The following is a 23,858-nucleotide window of genomic DNA, read 5'->3' as shown; positions in this document are numbered from 1 at the left end:
AATACTATTTTCACACATGTATATGTGTTAGTGTAATATAGGAGTAAAATCTCACGTTATGGATTATATTGCTAATTGATTTGATTTTCATATAAAGAATGTTAAAACTAATAAGACTAATAGAAAAGATTATGATTTCGTTTGATTATCACGCGAGAATTTAGCCATAATGTCCTTTCATGTAAAAACACGAGTACAAAAAATGACAAAAGAAAAGTAGGTGATACACAACTATATCTAGATGTATTTTCATAAAACCTTTTTAGTATGTAATTCACATATGTATTAGTCGAATAACACAAACGACAAAAACAAATGTGCATTTCCTTCTGAGTATAATGTTGACACTTACAACATTTTTATGAGAACACTATATTTACATTTATTAATTATTACCAGATTGCAATATTTATTAATGTATTATGTTGTATTTTGAATTCACGTGCTAGCTTCCTATTATGTATAATTCACAAATTAACATAATCTTGTCGTATATTAACCCCCTGGTGAGTAGGTGCCAATGTTTGCGTAGTATATTGGAGACCCTATTGCTTTGATTGTTAAATTGAGTAGTGAAAGAGACAAATGCCTTCTTTGATATAGCTGAGTCCTTAGATTTCACAGTAGTTTCCCTCGATATTTTAGATATTCTTTTCTAACCCAAATGTCATGTAGGCCTCATTTCCCTTTTCAGTGAAGTCATGTAGTGAATATTTTAAAGCGTATTGATTGGAATGTCTTCCAATATTGCAAGTCATATTTAAATAATAACAGTTTCCTTTGACATCTCTCGGACTGACAAGCATACTTGCAACACATTTTGTTACACTCTGGAACAGCTGCTTGGGAAAGAGCACTCATGAACCCTTAACGTTTTCTTTTTAAATGTCCTATTGTTCAATGTGTCCTATGCTTACACGACCCCAAGGAAGCTGCATAATCAAGTTACTTAATTTTTCTGGATTTGTATCTTTTTCCCTACTACATCAAATTCATCTTACTTGGACTGACCAATGGAACTGACTGGTGTGACAAATTTGGTGATGTCAGGGGGTGTCACCCCAGAAACTGATCGAGTATGATTGTTCGTTTTAAGAGAACTGAGACACTTCTTCTACTGCTACTACTCTGCTGCTTCTGATCCTGACAGATTTTGTTTCTGCTGCTGGGACTTGGACATATATCTACTGACCGTGTCCTGAAGCAGATTGAACCTTTTCAGATGAAGTGTTCTTGCCACATTGCTGAGACTCTTGCTGTTACAGCAGTGATCTGAGACAGATTACTGTCTAGATGAACTAGACTGGCATTTTGGAACTTTTCTTGAATTCCCTTGAGAGTCTTTACGAAGGCTCTCCTGGCTTCCTATCCCTATTGACACATCCTCTGTAGGTGTCCAAATCTGCCTTGGCTGAGGAAGAATTCCCTGTTCATTCATCATATTCTCTCTGCATCCCAGATGTGTTGTATGTTTAATTAAATCCTTTACTAATTGATTATTAGGGCTCTAAGCTCATTTATTGAATGAAAATGTTAATTATCTTCAGACTGAACAACTAAACTTTAACATTTAAACTGACTCTGCTGTTCTGTTTTGTCATTTCTTGTGAGTAAACATTAGTTGGATTATCAATGTATTTAGAAAACTGATCTATGAGATGTTAAATTTGGGTTTAGTTTCAGTTATCCTATTCCTGGGTAAATGTCCCATAAATGTGCAAACCCTTTTAGCACAGAGCACAAACCATCGGAGGACCAATTGAATGTATGAGTAATGTAAGATAAAATGAAAAACATTCAGTAAGGGACCAGTAAACACTACAGTAGAACCAATCATTATTTTTACAATGTTTACCAAACTGTAACAAATGTAATAATCTGTGAGTCTTTGTTTCAAGACAACATAGACATTGATAGCTTTATATTCCCACGAAGACATCACCACCACATTGGCTGCAGAGACTTAAATACCGCAACAAATGTATTAATTATAGATATCAAAATGTTATATTAGTGCGTGTTCCTATGCTAGAGTGCGCCAGACTTTCCCAGGCGGCTTATCCAACAGTGTCCTTTCAGACTGCCACTCATACTCTCTGCGCTCTGAAGCTCTATGATCCGAGCAGACTTTACTAAACTCTTTATTGAGCTATTTGCTGAGACCCATTTATTTCCCCTTTTGCCAGAATCAATGCTTTACCTCTGAAGACTCCACTGACTATTTCTAAACTTCTCTTCACAAGAAGTGCTATTTGAAGTGTGTTAAGCTTAATGCTTACGATTTCGAAATCTTCATTGGTGCCAGATACTTTACTCGTCTTAATATTTAGAATAGGGAATTACTTATATGGAATGTGCTTTATGCTATATGTTCTTTATCGTATTGAGTAATAGTTGATGCCTAATAAAGAGATTATTACTAAAAGAATTGAATAAAGCCCTTTAACCTTACATCAAAGCTCATCACTGAGTCCTAAAATCAATAGTTTAACTGTGATGAATAATCTAATTTGTTTATATTGCAGCTTTTGATTAGTTCTTACCTGTGTCAAAGGTTCAGAGTCTTTGGCCCAGTAAGAGCAGGGGTTTTGCTTTCCAGGTATGCTGAGATACCCTTTCTGAAGCGTAAACTACATACTTATTAAGCCCCCATGCCTCCCCAGATGTTTGAGGTAGTTTTTCTTTTCAGTGTGAAGGTCCATCTACCAATCAAATCAATGACATTAATAACACCTTTTCTAAGTCTTAGTGCTTTCTCGTTTCCAATAAATATTTTTATGAATATGACATACAGTTACTACATATCGATGCTTATGATTCTTACCTAGCGAAGCTAGTTGGCAGTCAGTCACATATTCCCCAATCAGTCTGAGCTCTGTCAGTTTCTTGCAGGATGAGATTGCACTCACCAAAGATTCAAACATTGGAAACCGAGCACATTTCAGATGAAATACAGTCAGATCCTTGGAGACCTTGATGCATTCAACTATAAAAAAGAGAGCACGGTGAAAATCACGTCAGTTGAACAGCTGACTAGTTAATATTGCAGTTTAGCTGCTGACAGTAGATGTAAGTGCCTTACCCTTACTGCAAAGTCCAAACGGTCTTTTAGGGGGTAGTTTGTTCAGTATTTATATGCCAACCTGCATTCATTCTGAATTGTCCATCGTTTTTCAGTGGCCAGCCACTTCTGTGGCAAATCAGAGACCAAACATAATTTTGGCTTTACTACCATAAATCATCCCAAACTTGCTTTAACAATATCCTCAGCCTTCCCCACCCCACAAAAAAACTCTAATGATGTAACAATAATAATCGTAAAATAAAGATGTTTACCAGGGGGCATTATTAGGTATAAAAGGAACACTCAGTGCTAATGAAGTGAACAATGCTACAGTTATTCAAAGATGCAACCTGATGTGGCACTGTCCATGTCAAGAAGCAATACATAATGCTTTTGAGCAGCGGCCGCTCCTCTGCTAAAGCAGACGAGCTTTGCCCCGCTGCTCTCCGATCAGTGCAAAGACAAAAACTAAAAAGTTAACATGTACGCGGGCGTAAAACGGCAATTGCGAGATATGGGATATAAGTACTCTATGATGTTCCCTGCCAAACTCCGGATTGAGCATGAGGGCCGTGCCCTGTTCTTTGACTTCGCCGAGAATGTGAGTGACTGGTTGGACACTTTGTCGCCGCGTCGGGACGCTCAAGATGAACAAGATGGAGGTGCGGCTGGTGGTTCGGATCTATGAGACTTGGCTCTACTGTGTACCACTGGCGTTTGGTGACCCCGCTTCATGAGACTGTCGGTACTGTTCTTAAGTGACCCTGCTGACTTTCCTGTCGTCACATGGAGGGTGGCGGGAGGTGTTCGTGGAGATTCCTTACTCCTCTGGGGCTTTTTGTAAAGTAGTTTATGGGGCGACAGGCACACTGCTGGTTGGGGGGGCTTTTTAGTCTGATGCAGGGGTGCAGGGTGGGGGGTGCAATTATGCAAGTTTCTTTGTTTGTTCGTTCTTTCTCTCTTCTTTCCTCCAGGCAATGGGTCATGTTTACTGCTGTTTTTCACTTGCTGTTTGGGTTGGCCGGGGTTGGGTGGGACGGGCTACGGGACGATGGGGGGTAGGAAATTAAAAGTGATCAGTTGGAATGTTAATGGGTTGGGTGACCGTGTTAAGAGAGGGGTGGTGATTCAACTGCTTAAGAGACATATGCCCAATATTGTGCTCTTACAAGAGACGCATTTGATTGGAAACTCGTGCAAAGCTCTTAACCGTAAGGGCTACAAGATGGTGGCCCACTCTGGGTTCTCTTCGGGCTCCCGGGGGGCGGGAATCCTGGTGCGTGCGTCCCTTCCTCTTGAGATAGACGTCACTGTGATTGATGAGAGGGGACACTACGCTGCAGTGGCGGGGAGATGGGAAGGGCGTTCCCTCGCGCTACTTTCGGTTTATGTTCCCTCAGGCCTACAATCCAGTACTTTCCAAGACCTTGGTGGCGCCATTTTGTCCTTGCCTGATGGTCTATTGATAATGGGGGGTGACTTCAACTCAGTCTGCTCTGGCTCCCTGGACCGCCATCCGCCGAGAGATCTCCGCAGTTCTCAACTGTGGCTGCCTTCCTTTCTTGACTCCATGGGTTTGGTGGACAGCTGGCAACTTCTGCACCCCGCGCTCCGCCATTTCTCCTTCCTTTCGAGTGCCCATGGTAGTCTTTCCCGTATAGACTACGTCTTTACCTTAGCTGCACACGCGTCTGCCGTGTCCGAGGCCCGTTTTTTGGCACGGGGCATTTCCGATCACTCCCCGCTGTGGATCTCGTTTGATTTTAACATCGTCCTGTCTGACCGGCCGGTGGCGGTTAACCCATGGTATTTCCGCAATCTCAAGACTCGTACCCTCCTTGCTAAGGCCATCGACCTCTACTTCTCGGAGAATGTGGGCTCGGTTGGCTCGGCTGTTACCTTGTGGGAGGCATTTAAGACTGTGTTAAGGGGGGAAGCTCTTGCTCTCATTACAGAGGCCAGGAGAGTCAGAGATGCCGACCTCACGTGTATTGAAGAAGAGGTCTTGCGCCTCGAGTCCCGACTAGGACCTGAGCCCGACCCCTCTCTTTTGCATGCCCTTTCCCTTAAACAGACGGAATACCATGATCTCGCCACGAATGCTGCCCTTACCCTGGCCAAGGAACAGCAAGATCGTATCTACGACGTTGGTGACAAAGCTGGGAAGCTGCTGGCTTGGCTGGACAGGCGCGAGATGGCTAGCCGCGTTGTGCCTGAAATCTTGGGCGAAGACGGGGTTACCGTTACGGACCCAAGTGCTATTGCCGAGTCCTTTGCTGATTATTTCCGGGGTGTCTACACTTCCAACTCAGACCGCTCCGAGGCTGACTCGGCTGCGTTCCTCTCGACGATTGACCTTCCCTGTCTTTCCGAAGAGGACCGTGCCGACTTAGATCGAGACATATCCGCTGACGAGATCGCCTTGGCGATCCGTGCACTAAGGTCGGGTAAAGCGACTGGTCCCAATTGTATTCCGGTCGAGTTATACAAAATTCGACCGGATGTGGTATCCCCGTACCTGCGGACTATGTTTTTGAAGGCATTGGATGAGGGCCTGCTCCCTCTGGACCAGAGGCTGGCCACCATTGTGGTTATTCACAAAGAAGGGAAACCAAGGGACGTGTGCCGATCCTATCGCCCTATCTCTCTCCTCAATGTGGAGCCTAAGATCCTAGCCAAACTGCTTGCTACTCGACTGGTTGGAGTCATTGGTGATTTGGTGCACCCGGACCAGTCGGGTTTCATTCCCCGCCGAAACACTGCCCTTAACCTGCGTCGGCTCCATGGTGTTATGGCCAGAGCCCACACCCTCGTGGAACCGGCGGTGCTTGCTTCTCTTGACGCCACAATGGCTTTTGACTCTCTTGAGTGGAGTTACCTCTGGGCGGTGCTGGCGAAGCTTGGGTTTGGACCGGTCTTTGTGAGTTGGGTGAAACTCCTTTACGCTTGCCCGTTGGCTAATGTCACAGTCAATGGCCACGTGTCGGCGTCCTTTGCCTTCACCGAGGTACCAGGCAGGGTTGCCCCCTGTCACCTCTCCTGTTTGCCCTGGCTCTCGAGCCGCTTGCGGCCATGCTGCGTACACACCCGGACTTGCATGGCATTACCTGGGCCCCGGGCTTTGAAGATAGAGTTTCCCTGTACGCAGATGATATTCTGCTCTACCTCACTTCCCCCTGCAAGTCGCTCATTGTGGCATGCGACGTACTCAGACTTTTTGGACGTCACTCTGGCCTGGTTATTAACTGGGCCAAGTCTTCTCTTTACATTCTAAAAGGGGACACACCGCGCCTCCCCAGAGGCTGCAATATCCAGATGGCCGGACAGGGCTTTAAGTACCTGGGGATATACATTTCCGGTAGTCCTAAAGCCCGATACGACCACAATCTGCTCCCCCCTCTCCAGCGGCTGCGGAGAGACGTGGATAGCTGGCGCAGACTCCCGCTCTCTCTCCTAGGCTGGGCGGCATTATTCAAAATGATGTCTTTGCCCAGGTTCCTGTATGCCTTACAGAACACTCAGGACCCGGTTCCGGCCCGCTATTTTCGGGAGATTGAGAGTTTGCAACGGGCCTTGCTCTGGGATGGCCGACCCCCCGTCGCCATCCAGAAGCTTACGTTACCGTGGTACGATGGAGGCATAGCCCTACCGGATGTGCGTCGGTACTATTGGTCCTCTCAGCTCACTGCTATCAATCACGGCTTTTATGGCCCTATTGATAGTCCCGGCTACGCAATGGACAGGTGGCTCTTACGCGGTGGCAACTACTATAGGGCCCTGTATTCAAGGTCCTTCGATCGGCAACTGTCAGGCCCGACCAAGGCAGCGGTTCACATTTGGCGGACGATCACTAAAGCACAGGGCTGGCAGGGCAGACTGACCAGGTTTACCCCACTGTACGACTCTCATATCTTGGGCAAGCTGTGGCACACCAAGGGCTTCGACAAATGGGACCTTATAGGCATCTCCAGGGTGGGCGATATGATTGCTAAGGGTGAAGTCAAGACCTTTCCTCAGTTGCAGGCCGAATACCGATTGGGCGATTCAGAGTTTTTCCGCTACGCCCAGCTGAGACACGCGTTGCTCTCTGCCAAGCCAACGGAGGGAGAGATCCCCGAAAGCTCCCCCTTGGAGAACAGGATACTGGATGGCCATATGCCTGACAGTGCTATTTCCCTGTCCTATAAAAAACTGATTAATGTTCGCACTGATCTCCTCCTGGGCTTGCGAGACCAATGGACGGCAGACGGCCTGGAACTTGACGATGAGGATTGGCAGAGTGCAGTGTCCTCCCCTAAGGAGGTCGCTATCTCCTCCCGTCTCCGACTGGTGCAATTCAAGATCCTGCACCGGGTGTATGTCACCGGCCCCCGACTCTTGCATATGGGATTCTCGCCCGATGGCCTTTGTCGTCGAGGTTGTGGTGCTCTCGCAACCTTTTTACATATTCGGTGGGAATGCCCCTTCATTGCCCCCTACTGGGCGAGAGTGCACCGGATTATGGGGGAGGTGACTGGGGTGGTGTTGGCTGCAGAGGCTCGGAGGTGTCTCCTCAACGTTTGGGAACCGTCTGACCTCAACACGGCGCAGACTCGTTGGGTGACTCTGGGCAATATGGTTGCCAAGCGTGATATTGCTCAAAAGTGGGGTGCTGCTGCAGCCCCCCTGGTGGTACAATGGAAAGCCAACATGGATTGGTGCATGTTCCGAGAAAAGACGGTCTATGTAGCCAGGGGGAGGCCCCAGACATGGAATAAAGTGTGGGGGGCATGGAATGCGTACAGGGGCGATGTGTGCCTGCCGCCGGAACCTGTCCCTCTGGATGAACACCTATCACCGTAACCTGTGACACCAACTGTTTCATGCTGTTTGTACTTCTCCTGCTTTTTCCTCCCCCCCCCCTTCCATCCTATCATTTATCCTCCTTTATCGATTCTCTACCTGTCCTCCTCTGCCTTCTGCCAACTCCCTGACAACTCTGTTGCTCCATTGCCACTCTTACGCGCCTCTTGGCGTTTCTCTTCTTGGTTTAGTTCTCTTTCTTAAAAAATAAAAAACAACCTGCAATGTTCTGATGTGAATCACCTTGCACTTTTTTCCTCCTGGTTCTATGCTGCCTTGCCTCCGGGATGTTAGGCTGAATAGCTGTGTGCTCTTTTATAATAAAGGTTTTAAAAAATTTTAAAAAAAATTTTAAAAAAAAGTTAACATGACATTATTACCATTTTATTATTTTGCACTGGCTCAGTTTGGTTGAGTTTTAGATGTAGGGCGGGGCGGGGCGGGGTGGGGCTGGGCTGGGCTGTCATCATAGCCAGCAGGGGGAGGAGTAGTGGGCACTTTCTAAGTCACTATTTGACCCTGAGGCGCCCAGCTTTCTCCTACAACTGGGATCCTGCTCAAATGCTCTACACTCACTACTGCTGCTGGGAATGGGGTAAGATCTGTGGACTTTGGACCTGTCCCTTTCACCTCTCCTCTCACCACTCTTGACCTGGGGGCAAGCTGGAGGATGAGGCAAGACAGTGCTTCCCAGCAACACTGTGACAGGTGCTCTCGATGGAACTATGAAGATGCCTCCTGGGAGGAAACCATAACTGTCTGTACCTACAGAAGTGCCCGAGCTACCTTGGCTGATGCCCGGTGGAGCTGTCCTATGCAGCTATAGAGTAGTTTGGCTCTGGTTCACCCCTTGACTGTCACCTACCCAGCCGGACAACGGACACTGTTTTAATTCCCTCCCTGTTGTGTTTCCTATCTGCATTCCTTACCCCTGTTTCCCCTCTACCTTTCACTCCCCATAAGACGTGTACATGCTGATATTTCACATTATTGTGTAATCTCATGTTTTTTCTCAGATGTCTATACTTGGCTACGTAATTATGTAACCTGTAACTCTCTGATCCTCATGTAAAGTGCTCTGATACCTCCGGGTCTAGCCAGCGCTATATAAAACTTTCCAAATAAATAAATGAAGATTTGGCAGGCAGTCAAGCGCACTTAGCATGTTCTCCACCTGGCTGTATTGCACAGCCTGGGTGGAGAACATTCACAGACTCCCACTCGCTGTCTGAGCGACAAACCAGGGTGCTCAGACCTATTGCAACGCTGCTGTCATGCTGGTGACAGCAGGGCCATGGTTGGCTAGGGGAGTTTGGAAGCCTGTGTGCTTTCTTCTTCCTTGACAAAAGAAGGAAGGAGAAGAGGCGGCGGCAGGTAAATCCATTTTTTTCTAATCCCCCACCCCCGGCCCTCCACTCCTGCAGTACTATTTATTAGCAGCCTCCACTGGTTTGATATACGTTCACCACCAAGTATACCAGAATTACACCTGCCAGGAGTTTGTAAAAGGGTTCCTGGCAGAGTGAAGCCATTTACATGTGAAGAGATCTCTGAAACGTGTGGAGAACTCTGCACTAGTTATTCTACTCCAGGGGTGGGAAATTGGGTGTTCCAAGGCGTGGTATACCTTGGATGTTTATGAACACCCACAAAGCCCACAAACAAATATGTGAGAAACTGCTCACATCACACTCTCCATTCTGGAAAGGGTCCTATTTTATACCAGGCAAGGGCAGCCATAAATACTTTTTTAATGGTGGGAAGAAAGATTTATCACCTCCAAATTTGGTGTAGTTGAAAGGTCTTCTCCATGTGGGAAAAACATTATCCTCACAGAGAAAACCAACCCAAAAAACAATGTAGATTTGCACAGGGAACCCCCTCTGCAACAGAGAACACTGGGAAACAGCATTTACAATGCTGTCAATACTACGCAGGTAGGTAACAATGCGGTTGTTACAACGACCGCGTTGTTACCACATGTTGCATTACATCGCAAGATGTTTCAACGACTTGCGCTAGGTGGCGTGCAACACCAGGGAATGTGTTGGATTCCAATACCTTCCCTGCTGTTGCGCTAACTGGAGCAGTAATAGTAATTTATACTATTCCTAAGTCCAGCGCGCCACCTAGCGCAAGTTGTTGAAACAACTTGCGATGTAATGCTAAGCCTGGTAACAACGTGTTCGTTGTAATGGCTGCGTTGTTACCTACCGTGTGGTAAAAGCATTCATTGTAAAGTACTACATTCTTTTGACTTATGTGTTTTTAAGCCACACCCTTCATTGCATAGGCCACGCCCTTTTGAGAGACCCCCTAGTTTTTTCATCCCACTTAAAGCCTGCCCGAGCAGTCATCACTTTGAAATTGTTGATAGAAACATATTACACTCTATAGATGGCATATTTGTACAAAACACTTTGGACGTCATCTGCTCCAGCTTTCCACTGGTGGTAGCGCCTGAGCCTCCTTTGCAATCAACATGGTCTGTTCACTATTTGCTGTTCTTTTCATGGCAACTTGCTAACAAAGCCCTTTTAGCTAGGCCTTGTAGGGACGGTCTGGGTAATGCCATTCATAGAATTGATCCTGTAGCCTTTAGCCAAGCTCTTGTTGAATATCAGCCTCAGCTCCCAGAGGATTTTCACTGGGCTCTTGAAAACTATAATAACTGGATCGAGAAGGCGGTGTGGCACCTTACCCCGCAAAACAGAACTAGGCGTCCAAATGTGTCTTTTTCTAAGCCATGGTTCTCACCCTCGCTAAAAGTGCAGAAACAGCATTGCAAAAGGTTAGATAGGAAATGGAGACTAAACTATTGTACTGAGCCCAAAGTTGACCTTAAAATGGCCCAAAAATACTATGACGCTGCTATTGTGCAAGCTAAACGCTTGCACTATGCCGAACGTTTTGCCTTATCTGGCAACAATGCTAAGGTGCTTTTTAATATTGTACAAAGCTATGATACACCTAAAGCCATGACCAATGCCCATGCTCCATCGCTTTCATGGTGTGAAGAGCTCTCTAATTTTTTTATCAATAATGTTTGAGCACTTCAATCTCACACTTGCAAACTGGACAACCAGGCCTTTAGGCCCCCTCTCCAACAAACCTTGTCTCCTTCCGAGGCCATCCTCTCCACCTTTGACGTAATCCCTTTGGCGGATTCCATGGCTGCTCTGTCCGTTCTCAGATCAGGTTCCCCTAGTGACCCATGTCCTGCCAATCCTTTGGCGAGCGCTGCCACTGTAATCAACCCTCTCTTGAATCAGTTGACTAACACCTCCTTGGCATCGGCCACTGTCCTTCCTGCCTGGAAGTAGGCTTCAATCATTCCCCTTATTAAAAAAGTGTCCCTTGAGCCTAATCTCCCGCCCTATCTCGCTTCTACCAGCCATTGCTAAAGTCTTTTAGAAGATAGTCAAGAAGCAATTGGCCACCTTTGTTGAACAGCATGGCCTCCTCCACCCGGCCCAATCTGGCTTTAGAGCCTCATAGAGTACCGAGTCAGCACTGGTGGCAATTGCTGAAGCCATTCGGGAACCTTTGGTTATAGGAGGCAGGGCAGCACTGGTCCGTTTGGACCTGCCTGCCGCTTTTGCTACGGTGCCCCACTCACTACTCCTTGCCCATTTGCAACAGCTGGGCATCAAGGGTTCCTTCAGTAAGTGGCTCAAATCCTTTTTGGAAGGCAGAACTCAGCGAGTTTGGATCCCCCCTTTCATGTCCACTATTCAAGAACTTCGTACCGGGGTACCACAGGGATCTGTGTTAAGCCCGCTTTTGTTTAATATTTATATGTCTCCTCTCATTCAGCTAGCGGAGGAGTTAGGCGCCAAAGTTGTTGCTTATGCTGACGATACTCAGCTTTTGTTCACCTGGAAGAAGCATGAGTCTTCTGCTGCTCATGTTAAAACTTGTCTCGCAGCTGTGTTCAATTGGCTCACTTCCGCCCAGCTCAAGTGCAATAAAGATAAAACTGAGATCTTATTCTTCAGCGCTTTTCCCCCTTTGTTCTGGCACACTTTTTGGCCTAATGAGTCCCCTAAGCCTTCTCAATGGGCCTTCCGGTCACAAATCATGGAATCTGGTTTGATGAAAAGCTTAGCTTTGGCAGCCAAATCAGTAAGCTGACTGGTACCTGTTTCTGAATTCTGAAGCTACTTAAAAAGCTTTTGCCTCTTCTCCCCTTAGCAGCAAAAGAAACAGTTACTCGTGCGCTTGTCACTTCCCGTACTGACTATGCTAATGCACTCTATGTAAGTCTACCTGGCATCCTCCTGGGCAGATTACAGGTGGTCCAAAACACTGCTGCCAGAATGCTCCTTGGCCTTCCCAAACGAACAAGTGTCAGGTAGCATCTGCGTAGTCTTCACTAGCTTCCTGTGAAAGCAAGGATTAAGTTCAAGGCCCTACTAATGGTCTATGCTGCCCTATATGATAATGTCCCTGTCTATCTTAGGATGCACTTTCAGTTTTACGTCCACGGTAGGCACCTGCGCTCCTCAAACATGCTAAGGGCAATTACACCCAGATTCAGTGTGAAAAGGAAAGACGGCAGCTCTCTGGCCTACCTGGCCGCGGAAGCCGGGAACTCTCTCCTGTTTGATCTAAGCAGCCTGCAGTATCCCATTCAATTTAGAAAGAAACAAAAAACTTTCCTTTTCAACTAAAGTGTTCTCTGTTTGGTTTATTTGTCTTCTCTGTTTTACTTCAGGCTCGCGCCGGGACACTCTTCTGAGTAGCTGTGCGTGTTATAAACTCTGTTAACATAACATAACATAACATAAAACAAATCCAAATCTTACCAAGTCCAGAATAATCATCTGAAAAAGTGGAATCGTGAATTTTTAATGTTTCAATCCTCTGAACATGCTGCAGGCAATTAAGAGTTTTTCTGTTTTCCCTTTCTTCTGTACAAAGGATCACTGACAAGGATTTCAACTGTTGGAACTTGTACAAGTTTGAAAAAAGATGATCTAGAAAGAAATGGAGAACATCAAAAGTGATGGATGTGCGAGATGAACATTGAAACATTATACGCCAAAAACATTTATACATAGGCGGTCCAAGACAGAGAAGCAATCTATCTACATTCACCATGACTAAAACGGAATCAAGTTGTAGACATTGATTAGCAGCCAGTTCCGGATTACCAGATATGCAAAGTAAACACCAGCCCATGAGCCCGCTCCTTTTAGGGGCCCTGGGACAACGGATCAAAATAATATTGATCAAACAAATTGAGGAAAGTGAATATTTCGACTGCCACGGGGCCTCCACAGGGGTTAATCCTGCAGTGTTAGCAAGTGAGGCCAAGTTCTTTTTTCCTAGACACAGTGGAAGCACTACCTTCCCTTAATATCTTATTGATTGAGGGAGAGGTTAGGCGCCGCGGCCAGGGTGACCGACGCTGGAATCTGGGGATCACGGTTCCGACGGCAGATTAGCCCAGCACCATGTGACTCTGGGCAATAGCTTGCTTAATTTTCCCGACGGCCCCAAGCGCCTAGAGACCCTTACGGGTGATTGTTCGCGCTTTACAAATGTGGATTATTGAACCAAAAATTAATTATCTGCTTAAAGCAGGTGCTGAAACCAGGCCATACCATTATGCTCACCAAGGGCCCGATGTAGGTGCCCTAATACCGGTCGGAAATGGCCGAATTCGGCCGTTTCCGACCCGTATTACGTTTTTCAGATGTAGGGAATGCATTTACAGAATCGGTATTTTACCGATTCTGTATTTACCGATTCGGTAAAATTACCGAATCGGTAAATACAGACTCGGTAAAATACCGATTCTGTAAATGCAGATGTAGCTGGCACATGTCAGAGTGCCACAGGGCTTTAAGAATCGGTATTTTACCACCCAATCCTATTGGGTGGTAAAATACCGAATACAGGTGTGCATGCACATCTGTGCATGCACACCTGTGCAATGTGACACACAGACATGCCCTTAGGGCATGTCTGTGTGCCACATGGCACACAAGTCCGGAATTGGGGTGCTAGAGGGTGTCAAAGTGACACCCCCTGAACCCTTGCAACAATCGGAATTTACCGAATCGATAAAAACCGAATCGGTATTCCACATTGATTCCTATGGGCTTCAAGGCCCATAGGAATCAATGGGGGATACCGATTCGGTATTTACAGAGTCGGTAAATATCGAATCTTACCGATTCAGTATTTACCGATTCTGAATTACCTACATTTCCCACCCTCTAATTTACCACTTCTTAAATACCGAATCGGTATGATTCGGTATTTAAGAAGTGGTAAATTAGAATTACCTACATCGGGCCCCAAGATCCATATACAACACATGCAAATGCCACCTGGGCCCAATTAAAGGCATGGGCCGTTTTTATACAATTACTTCTTGATTTTTGTGGGGGTGAATGAACCCTGGGGGGGGGGGTCATTAACAGTTGCCCTGGATTTGGTACAACATTTCCTCTTCTGCCCTGGGAGCTAAAGTTTCTGGTGGCATTAGGAGGCTTGGGGGAGGATGATTTGCGAAGTTTTTGGTATTAAGAAGCAGTAATTGGTCTTTCTGCATGACATTTAGTCTAATTTTACCAGACAAAAATGTACTGGTGAAAAACTCCGGATCAGTGATGTTCTTATACAACTTGTAATTTCATATGGGGCTGTTAACTTGCATTAGCAACACTGTCGCTTCAAGGGATTCTTCACTGATAGTTATTCAAAGAGATCAAACCGAAGGAAACACTACTGATAGCAACTGCCTTAGGCAGGTACCATCCTACCTCTGGAGAAGGTAGATATCGGGCCTAGGTCTTGGGGTTTGTCATTATTTATTATAGATACTCGGAGCATAATTCTGAGCATCTGTGCATTGTGGTGCATGAACGAAGCAAATTAAAAAGGAGTTTTATGAAGCCAGGCAAGGCCACTGTACTTGGCCCAGAGTGGCTTCATAAATCTAGAGTAATTAATAAATCAGGACTAATATTACTAGGCCAGAATGCGAAGGGACCCTCTGCTTGGAGAAGGAAGGCCACGTTAGGTGCTGTCCTCATTGTAACTGGTTAATAGTTCAGTCTAAAAGAAGATTAAGCCCTCACAATAATAAAATCTATTCCCAAGGAAGGAACACAGAAAGAGAAGGGGCAAGACACTATTTTTCAGACCCTGTATAGCAATGCAAGGTCCATACCCAAACATGCCACATAAGTCTGGGATCTTCTATATGATCAGAAACCAGACATTTGTTTCTTCACAGAGACATGGTTACATTCGCACTCAACTCCTTTTCTAGCTATCGCATTTCCGGCAGACTATACGGTAGCAAGACTGGATTGAATAGGGAAGAGGGGAGGAGGACTGGTGACAGACACTCGTCCAACTTTGAATATAAAAATGTTGGATACTGTCTCATCGCCCAGCATGGAATTGATGATATCCTCTATGGAACCCTCCCTAGGCTTTAAGGTAACGGGGCGATAGTGTATCACCCTCCGGGGGGAAATAAGAAGTCCTTATGTGCATCATTATTGGAAACACTCGCCCCATATGTCTTGCTAACAGAACACTTTTTTCTCTTAGGGGATTTTAATTTTCATTTAGACATGGTCACCAATGGTGCACGGTAAACCTGTTAGCAGCCATGGAAACGTTAGGCCTTTACCCAAGAGTCTGTAATCCGACCCATATAGTGGGGCATGTACTTGATAATATTTTTTCGAACATGCACAAAATTGAGCCACCATAAGTAGTAGGTTGGTCGGACCATTTATCCCTGAGTTTTTCTTTCATCGCCCGAAACGTCCATGCCAGTCTCAAGGGCGTAAAATAGCTAGGAGACTATGGAAGAAGGTTACATCAAAACCATTAGACACAGTATTCTCTCCTCCATCTTTCAGTGACTGCAATGACAGCAATGCAGCTCTGAATAAATTGGAGACAGCAATGATAGCAGCCTTTGATATCATTGCCCCAATCAAAGTAAATACAGTCCGCGATAGGATCGCTCCAGCCCCATGGTACTCTGAAAATTTAAAGATGGAGAAATCCTCTTGTCGAGTCAGAGAATGTAAATGGAGTAGGGGAAGACAGACTAGCCTATAACACAGCCAATACGGCGTACCTCAAGAACTGTAATGCAGCCAGGAGAACATATCTAGCCACCCGAATAGAGGAGGCACAATGCTCGTCTAAGGAGCTCTTTAGGATTCTTAAAGAATTTACCACTCCCAGAGCCAACAATCTCTCTTGTCCTCCTACACAGGAATTATGCGAGGAGATAGCTACGCACTTAAAAAAGAAATATTGATACAATCTATGACTCCTTAGATCAGGACATGGAGACCAGGGAAGACATTTTATTCTCTGATAATCTTCCCTTATGTAGAATAGAGACATTCGCTACTATTACCAGGGAGCAAGTTCTACCATTACTGGCCCATATTAAGTCAGGCGCCCCCTACATCATTTTCGCACTGGCGGGGAGTTGTCAAACCCAATTAGGGACATCTGTAATATGTCATTAGAGACCTCTTCCTTCCCATTGAAATGGAAGAAGGCATACATCAAACCATTGCCCAAGAAACCATCAGCAGACTGCGCTGATCTACAAAATTACAGACCCATTTCTCTTCTCCCGGGTTGCTCAAAAATAATGGAGACCTTGGTCAACCAACAACTTAGAGATTATCTGGAACATCATAATCTTCTTGACCCCTTGCAGTTAGGCTGCCTTGTGGGATATAGTAGCGAATCTGCCTTAACGGAGGTAAATGACTCGATTAGGTCTCTATTACACAAGGGAACGCCAACAATGTTAGTCCTTTGGGATCTGTTGGCAGCCTTTGACACCAACTCTCACAGAATACTTCTGGATAAACTGCAGGAGATTAGTGTCAGAGTGATGGCATTAGAGTGGCTGCAGAGTTTTCTATCTGACAGATTCCAATGTGTACAACTGAACTCCTTTGTATCACAGACCTCAATGGTGGATAAGGGAGTACCACAGGGCTCCATGTTAAGCCCCACCCTGTTCAATATCTATGTGTCATCTCTGGCCACCAATATTGTATATGTGGGTACCAAACCATCTCCTATGTGGACGACACTCAGGTGATAGTCCCCATAGAGAAGGACCCCAGGGTGACCAGAGAGAGATTTAAGATCTGTATGCGAAAGATAGCCACATGGATGAGAAAGAACTTCCTACAGCTTAACTCTAACAAAACGGAGATCTTATTGTTTGGGAAAGCTGAGGACTTATGAACGGAGGGTTGGTGGCCGGCAGAATTAGGAGAAGCTCCGACCCCCAAGAAATGGGCAAAAAACTTGGGTGTTATAATGGATAATAAGCTCTCTATGGAGAAGCATGTGAAAATCCTATCAGGTAAGTGCTTCGGACTGATGCGTATGTTAAAAAGGATTTTCCCCTGGATCCCCCTTTCCACCAGAAGGGTCCTAATACAGGCACTGCCAGTCAGTAGACTTGATTATGGAAACGCTCTACTAGTAGGGATGAGGGAGGATTTGCTTTCAAGGCTACAAGTCATGCAAAATACCGCTGCACGTTTAGCATTGAATAAGCCAGCACGAACCCCCTCACTTCCATTGCTGAGAGAGTTACATTGACTCTCCATAAAGAAAAGGGCAGTTTTCAAACTCCTATGTCTAGTGTTTAAAGCCCTTCATGGGTTAGGGTCAAGATACCTAACCAAGAAAGTGGAAAGGTATACTCCGGCCCGTCATTTAAGATCTAGGAAAGTGAAAATGGGTGGCCGTGCCTTTTCTTATTTAGCCCCTAAGCACTGGAACTCTCTGATAGAGAACCTTCGGGCATGCCCCACCCTGGCTCTTTTTAAAAAAATGCTCAAAACCTGGTTATTTTAATAAGTATCCCATATAATAGGTGGCCTGCTCTTAGGGCATCCAGAGATCCCCTTGGGATGATTTGTGCGCCTTATAAAAGATCAATAATAATAATGAAACGCAGTGCAAGTTGCTGCATTGCAATACTCCGTACCAGGGAGGCATTTCCATGGACGTGGCTTGGGTGCTCCACGTATCCATCCACGGATTTTGACACATTCTCAGATTTACCAGAAGCGGAAGACTTGGGAATGCACAAAAAACCTACACATCCCCAGATGAGGTATAACAAGGAGAAATATGTTTATTTCTCCTCGGTTTTAGGTTGAGACCTGAGCCAGTGCGCAAACGCTGCTCTGGGGTTGATCTGTGGTAGTTGACTATATGAGGGAATCCCTGCCCACTTTTTCATTGGCCTGTACCTTCGTCCTTTCTAAATGCTGCCTTTCGATTGGTTTATAGGCTGCTAGTCCCTCCTTATGACGGCTATGTCGTCATTTGTATCCTTCCATGGCTACTGGCCCCTTCGTGTTTCATGAGCACTATTTTCTTCCCGTGCCCCCTCCTACTCTCTGTGCCTCCTCTCCTGCCCCCCACTCCCATTGTTCGTGCCTTCTCGCACTCCAAACCTGCACTCCCGTTTGCAATGCAATAGGTCTTGCGTAAATGTGAGTCCTATTGCATTGCAAATGCTTGTTTAAGTGAAGTTGTTTGTTGAGTACAAAGGCAGCGAATATTTATGTATCAAACAATTTTACGTCTCTTAAAACATCAATTAAAATATTATTTCTTTGACTGTTATTTATTGCACCATTTTGCTACAGAATGTGTCTTTCTTTGATCAGGCTCATCATTAGTAAAAAAACGAACATCTGCATTGTGCGATCGAATATTTCAAATTGTGTTTCTGATTATCGGACAAAAGCTCCTCTAATATGGCGATTATTTTGTAAAATTCAAAGAGGAACCTTAAACGCTAGACTGGGTGAACCATTCCCTCGAAGATCAGCAGCCATAGGGTGTAAATAAGATAAAATCCCATCCAATTAGAAGAACGACTGTGTACCAAAGTAGTAGATGAAGCCAGTGACTTTCAATTGGAGAAAGAACCTCCCCAAACCACAGATTATTTTTATTAAGTACACCACTTATGCCCCTGTCTATACTCGTATTTTCATTTGAGATGAGCGGTCTAGCTTTTTTGGAGTTGTATTCCACTATAGTGCTTATTCTTCTGAAAGGCGAAGCTGCTGATCAGTTGCCCCTGCTGATTTTGCTACGGAATTGATGGTTGTGAAGATGGCCCTAGCAGTGATAAGAGGCAAAGGAGGGCTAGGCGCTTGTGCTCTCATCGCTCGTAAAGCTATAATCAGCCGAGCTCGCTGCACAGGGTCGAAGGACAGGCGGTGAGTGCCTGTCTGCTGCACAGCTGCTACGGTTTCAGAGAGGGATTGAGTAGAGGTTTCTGACTGCCACAAAGCCTGCACTAACATTAGTCTGAGACAGCACAACTGAGTGCCACAGGAAGACTGTTGAAGTGGCCGTCAGTGTTCCGCCTTCCTGGAATGGTTTATTCTAACCAATAGCTTCTAAATAAAAAACTGGCAGATGCATCAACGGAAATACCTCCCGGTAAAATAGCGAATCGGTAAAACAGGCCGATACCGAACGCAAAACCAGAAAATGCTATGCATCAAACAATAAATCGGTAAAAAATAAAGAATCGCTAATAAACCCCCGCGGTAAATTACCGAATCGCAAAACAGACAATCGGAATTACCGAAACCCAAAGCTGACCTCGGTAATACCGAATCGCTAATAACGAATCGCAATGGTATGCATGAAAAGTCGCTAATACCGAAAATCCAAATAATCGCTATTTAGCATGAGCAAAATAAGGGGAATCACAATCAGGAGGTAAAGTTAACTGAAGGAAAAAAAAAATTACAACCCCAACATCAGGTGCTGACAATCAGTAACCCTTCAAAAATGCCCTGGGAAACCCCACATGTCAACCAAAATGGCTGCCCACTACGTGCTTGCTAGGAGGAGGAGGATCAACGCCCAGGCCCAGCGCAGGAGGATGATCCAGGACAGGATTTTCAGGGTGTGCATCACTTTGCTGGGGCAGACCGAGGAACAGGTGTACGACAAGTATAGACTCAACCGTGCCATGATAATGCGCCTAATAGCAGACCTGGAATTATTACTGCAGCACGAGAACCGTAGGACCAACGCCATACCAGCCCATGTGCAGGTCCTATGCTGCCTGCACCTGATTGCGTCTGGAAGCTTCCAGGGGGTAATAGCTGAGACTGGAGGCGTGTCGCAAAGCGCTTTGTCACGCTTCTTCCACCGGTTCCTAGAGGCCATGCTGACATTAATAAATCGCCACATCACCTTCCCTCCAACCCCCCAGCAGCTGACCCGCACCAAACGGGAATTCTACCAGGTGGCACAATTCCCCCATGTCATAGGGTGTGTTGACTGCACGCATGTCCCCATCTGTCCTCCATCAGCCACCGAATACATTTTCCGCAACCGGAAGTCATATCATTCTATAAATGTGCAGGGGGTGTGCAATGCCAAGTACATCATTACGGACCTTGTAGCCCAATTCCCCGGGAGCACACACAACGCGTACATATTCCGTCACTGTGGCCTCCACAGTTGCCTGATCAACGGTGAATTTGGAGAGGGGCACCTACTAGGTACATATTGATGCATCATCGTACTCTCCACCTACTCCATCCCCACATGTATATTTGCAATCATGCTGATGACCATTCTCTCCCCATCCTGCAGGTGACAGCGCATACGCATTGCGTGAATATCTACTTACTCCCAACCTAAACCCAGCTACACCGCAAGAGCAGCGCTACAACAGAGCACACATCAGCACAAGGAATGTGGTTGAGCGTACATTTGGCATCCTCAAGAGCCGCTTCCGAATACTGCACAAGACTGGAGGTGCCTTGCAGCAGCCGCGGTGTGTCCATTGGGGCGTAGGGGCGTAGCCCCACTAAGCCTGGACGCACCGTGGCTAGCAAAATTACATACATAAAAATTCCCAATAAAGCGCCACAGCGCAGCGCTTCAATCCGGACCGGGACAGGCAAGGCGATAATGGAATGCGCCGGTGTGGTGCGCAGGGGGTGGGGACGGGGCTGCTGGCCTGCTGCAGCTTGAGTGACAGTCTGCAGCAGGCCAGCAGCTGTAGTGCGCATGAGGATTTATGGGCTAAGACTTGCCCGAGCATGCGTAACAAACCGAGTCCTTTGAGAGAGGGTCCGAAGGGGCTGGGGGTGCTGCTTTCAGCCGGGCCCCGGGGTTTACAAGGCGCCAGGGCGAGTACCCTTTGTGCCCCCCTAGCCAAACCTGGCGCTGCATGCAGCGCCAGAATTGGCTCATCCACCACGCAAAATCCATCATTGGGTGGGTGGGGGCACACTGCTCAGCCCTGCTATCATGGCCAATCACTGTGTGACTTCAGCATGAAGCCATGCAGTGATTAGCCATTTGGGACGCGCGCGCCGTGACATTCATTCTAACTGTCTTTCTCTTCGTAGTGTCGTCGTCACCACGTGCAGCAGCAGCCAGTCCAGCCAGCAGACGTCCGACGGTCCACACCACAACAGTCAGTCACGTCACAGACAGAGACAGAACAGTATTGAGGTGCGTGCGTGCTGTCTTAGTTGACTAGGGTTAGGTATATTGTGACGCCGGTGACATGTGCAAAAACTCCGTCTCCAGCACTGCAGTGCACAGGCTACAGTGCACAGGCTACTAAGCCTGGGTGGAGTTAGGGCTGAAGACAGGATGTGCTTAATGCTTTAAAATATTAAACGTGTTATTTGCGTGCTGTGGAAGTAACCCTGAGGTAACATTTGCTACTGCGTAGCATTTCTGAACGGTGGCAGCATTGCGGGCACGATCCCCCTACATTGCCCCTGAATTGTTCCAAGAAGTTTTCCTTTGATTCTATCCGACTTTCTCGACCTAGTACTAGAGAGGGCTGTCCTCCTCCGGCTTTTGCTACGGGTTCACGTGAGGCGGCAGCATTAACTTTTTGCACTATATCATATCAGTGGTAGTAGCCTAGCCATACCTGTGTTACGCAGAGTGTCTCATGAATTAGTGTTTCTGTCCCATCTCATTCTTCCGGGTCACTGTGGGAAAGAGTGTCATGCTAATGCCTGCGCTGGAGTTGTGTGTGCCATGCCGCTGCAGGACTGTTGTTTCTAAGCCCCCTTTATGCTGTACCCGTGAGTGAGTTGGTGCTCACTTTGGAGCATAGACTGTTGTATAATTACTATTAAGCTTCTCTTCCCAAGGTGAGAAGTGCGATCGATGCTACTCTTTGCAAACAAAATGAATAAATAAACTATTACAAAAAAGATGTATTTTTACTGAAGCTCCTATGACTATTTCTAAAAATGTGCTTTTCCGCTGAAGGAATTGAATTAAATGTTTGAATGATGAATTGGCAAAACTAATGGCTCTCTCACGTGAAAAACCATTGACATTGCCAAGGGTTTTTAAATAGCTCCCTTAAATGTGCAGACAACAACCAACTTGAATTGGGAACGTGACGTGTTAAAATATTACAAATGCATTTCTAGATTGCCACGCGGGTGTTTAGGCGTGCACAGCGTTATCTTTGAGTGCCTTCTATTTTAAGAAACCTAATTGATTTGGACGGCAGAAAGCAGGTGTTCAGTATGGAGAGCACACGCGGAGGGCAGAGAGTGAATATGAAGGGTGTGACGTGTATGGACATGGTGTGCAAAGTGTGGTGTGCTGAGCAGGCTTTGCCAACACATGAAGAGACAGCAGTTTCAAGGAAAAGAACTAAGAGCGCCAAGATGGAGAGTCAGTGGATGTTCAGTAGATTCTGACATGTATCTTTTTCACTTTCTAAAGCTGCAGCCATTTTTAATTGAAGTAAGAGGCTATATGTTTTTAATTCGGCTGCGGATTTCTGTATTGCCTTTCCATTTCTCCCTACAATTCTTGTTAAAGGGGTTCTAGGTATACAATTGGGGTGGATGAGGTGTGCACCTTCACTCTCCATCCAGACTTCCCTGCAGATGTGATCAACTCTCTGACGTGCCCCTGAACTGTGCATTGAAAAAGCCACCTGTAGTTAGTGTGTTTTACAGCTGTATTAGTCCGAAATTTTCAAATTGTTTTGTAATATCCTTTATCAAGTGTGGTTTTTAACTTTTACTTTCTCGGTCGGTCGCAACTTCTGACTAATGTTCATAATTCTCTTTTTGAAGAAGTGTTAAGCAAGTGGAAATGTATACGTTTAATGGGGAGCTCATGGTTGGTGCCATTTCTTTGTTGCTGAAACATGTTCATTTTGCTGTTGTAGTTCACCTATGATGCTATGTGGGTATGAATGCCCGATTTAAACTGCACCTGTGGTGTTCAATTCCACTTAATCTGACACATTCCCCAGGGTCACAGCGTGCATTGGAGCGCCTGCAGTAGCTGATGTTGATTCTGTCTGTGCACCTCTGCCATTCCCCAGGTTCCCAACAAGTCAATGTCAACAGATATTTTTGTGTATCCAGGTGGACAATTGTTTCTACCATACAAGATCTTTAATAACTATGTTCTTGGTTTTGGATGGGTACGAGTAGGGTTTTGGCTGGTAAGTTGCTACTCACACCCTAGAAGTGAGACAACAGTGCAATTAGTAAGTTATGGCTTATTTTAAAGATGTCAAATTATTCCATTCAGGCTGCCCATTATCATCAGATCTAAGGTGTTCAGTCCATGAGGAGAACACACCTCACTGCCTTATGTTATTCTGTCTGAAGTAAGAGGACATGGAAAGAGGTACTGTCATTTCCACCTCATTATCTGTAAAGGAGCACAGATGTGTCCCTAGAGGTTTCATGTCACAAAATAATTGGCAACTGAAGCGGACAAACATTTATTTACGGGATAGATACATTTCCGTTTCTTCTAGAATCAAATTGTGAAGGAGTGCCTGCCCATCTCCACCCTTCACTGCTATCAGCAGTTTGTACCAAGCCACATGCAGGTGATCAGTAGCTTCAGGGCGCTTGTGACTGGCTGAACA

General features: G+C 45.9%; 1 protein-coding gene across 3 annotated transcripts in view; it reads right to left on the bottom strand.

Moving 5' to 3' along the window:
• Nucleotides 1–23,858, bottom strand: part of LOC147726770 (baculoviral IAP repeat-containing protein 1-like) — a 929,669-nt gene that overhangs the window by 75,057 nt on the left and 830,754 nt on the right. For 2 of the 3 annotated variants that reach the window (XM_086960817.1, XM_086960818.1), the window contains exons 11-12: nt 12,715–12,885; nt 2,825–2,986 (exon numbers count right to left, since the gene is read on the bottom strand). In XM_086960817.1, the coding sequence (XP_086816943.1) occupies nt 2,825–2,986; nt 12,715–12,885 (333 nt within the window). Of the gene's footprint in view, nt 1–2,733; nt 2,987–12,714; nt 12,886–23,858 lie in introns of all 3 variants that reach the window. The other variant, XR_015309289.1, reaches the window with a different exon arrangement.

This window comes from Lissotriton vulgaris, chromosome 3_1, assembly GCF_964263255.1.
Source record: "Lissotriton vulgaris chromosome 3_1, aLisVul1.2, whole genome shotgun sequence".
Classification (NCBI taxonomy): domain Eukaryota; kingdom Metazoa; phylum Chordata; class Amphibia; order Caudata; family Salamandridae; genus Lissotriton; species Lissotriton vulgaris.
The sequence above is the reverse complement of the archived record's forward strand: the minus strand, read 5'-3'. Positions and strand labels throughout refer to the sequence as shown.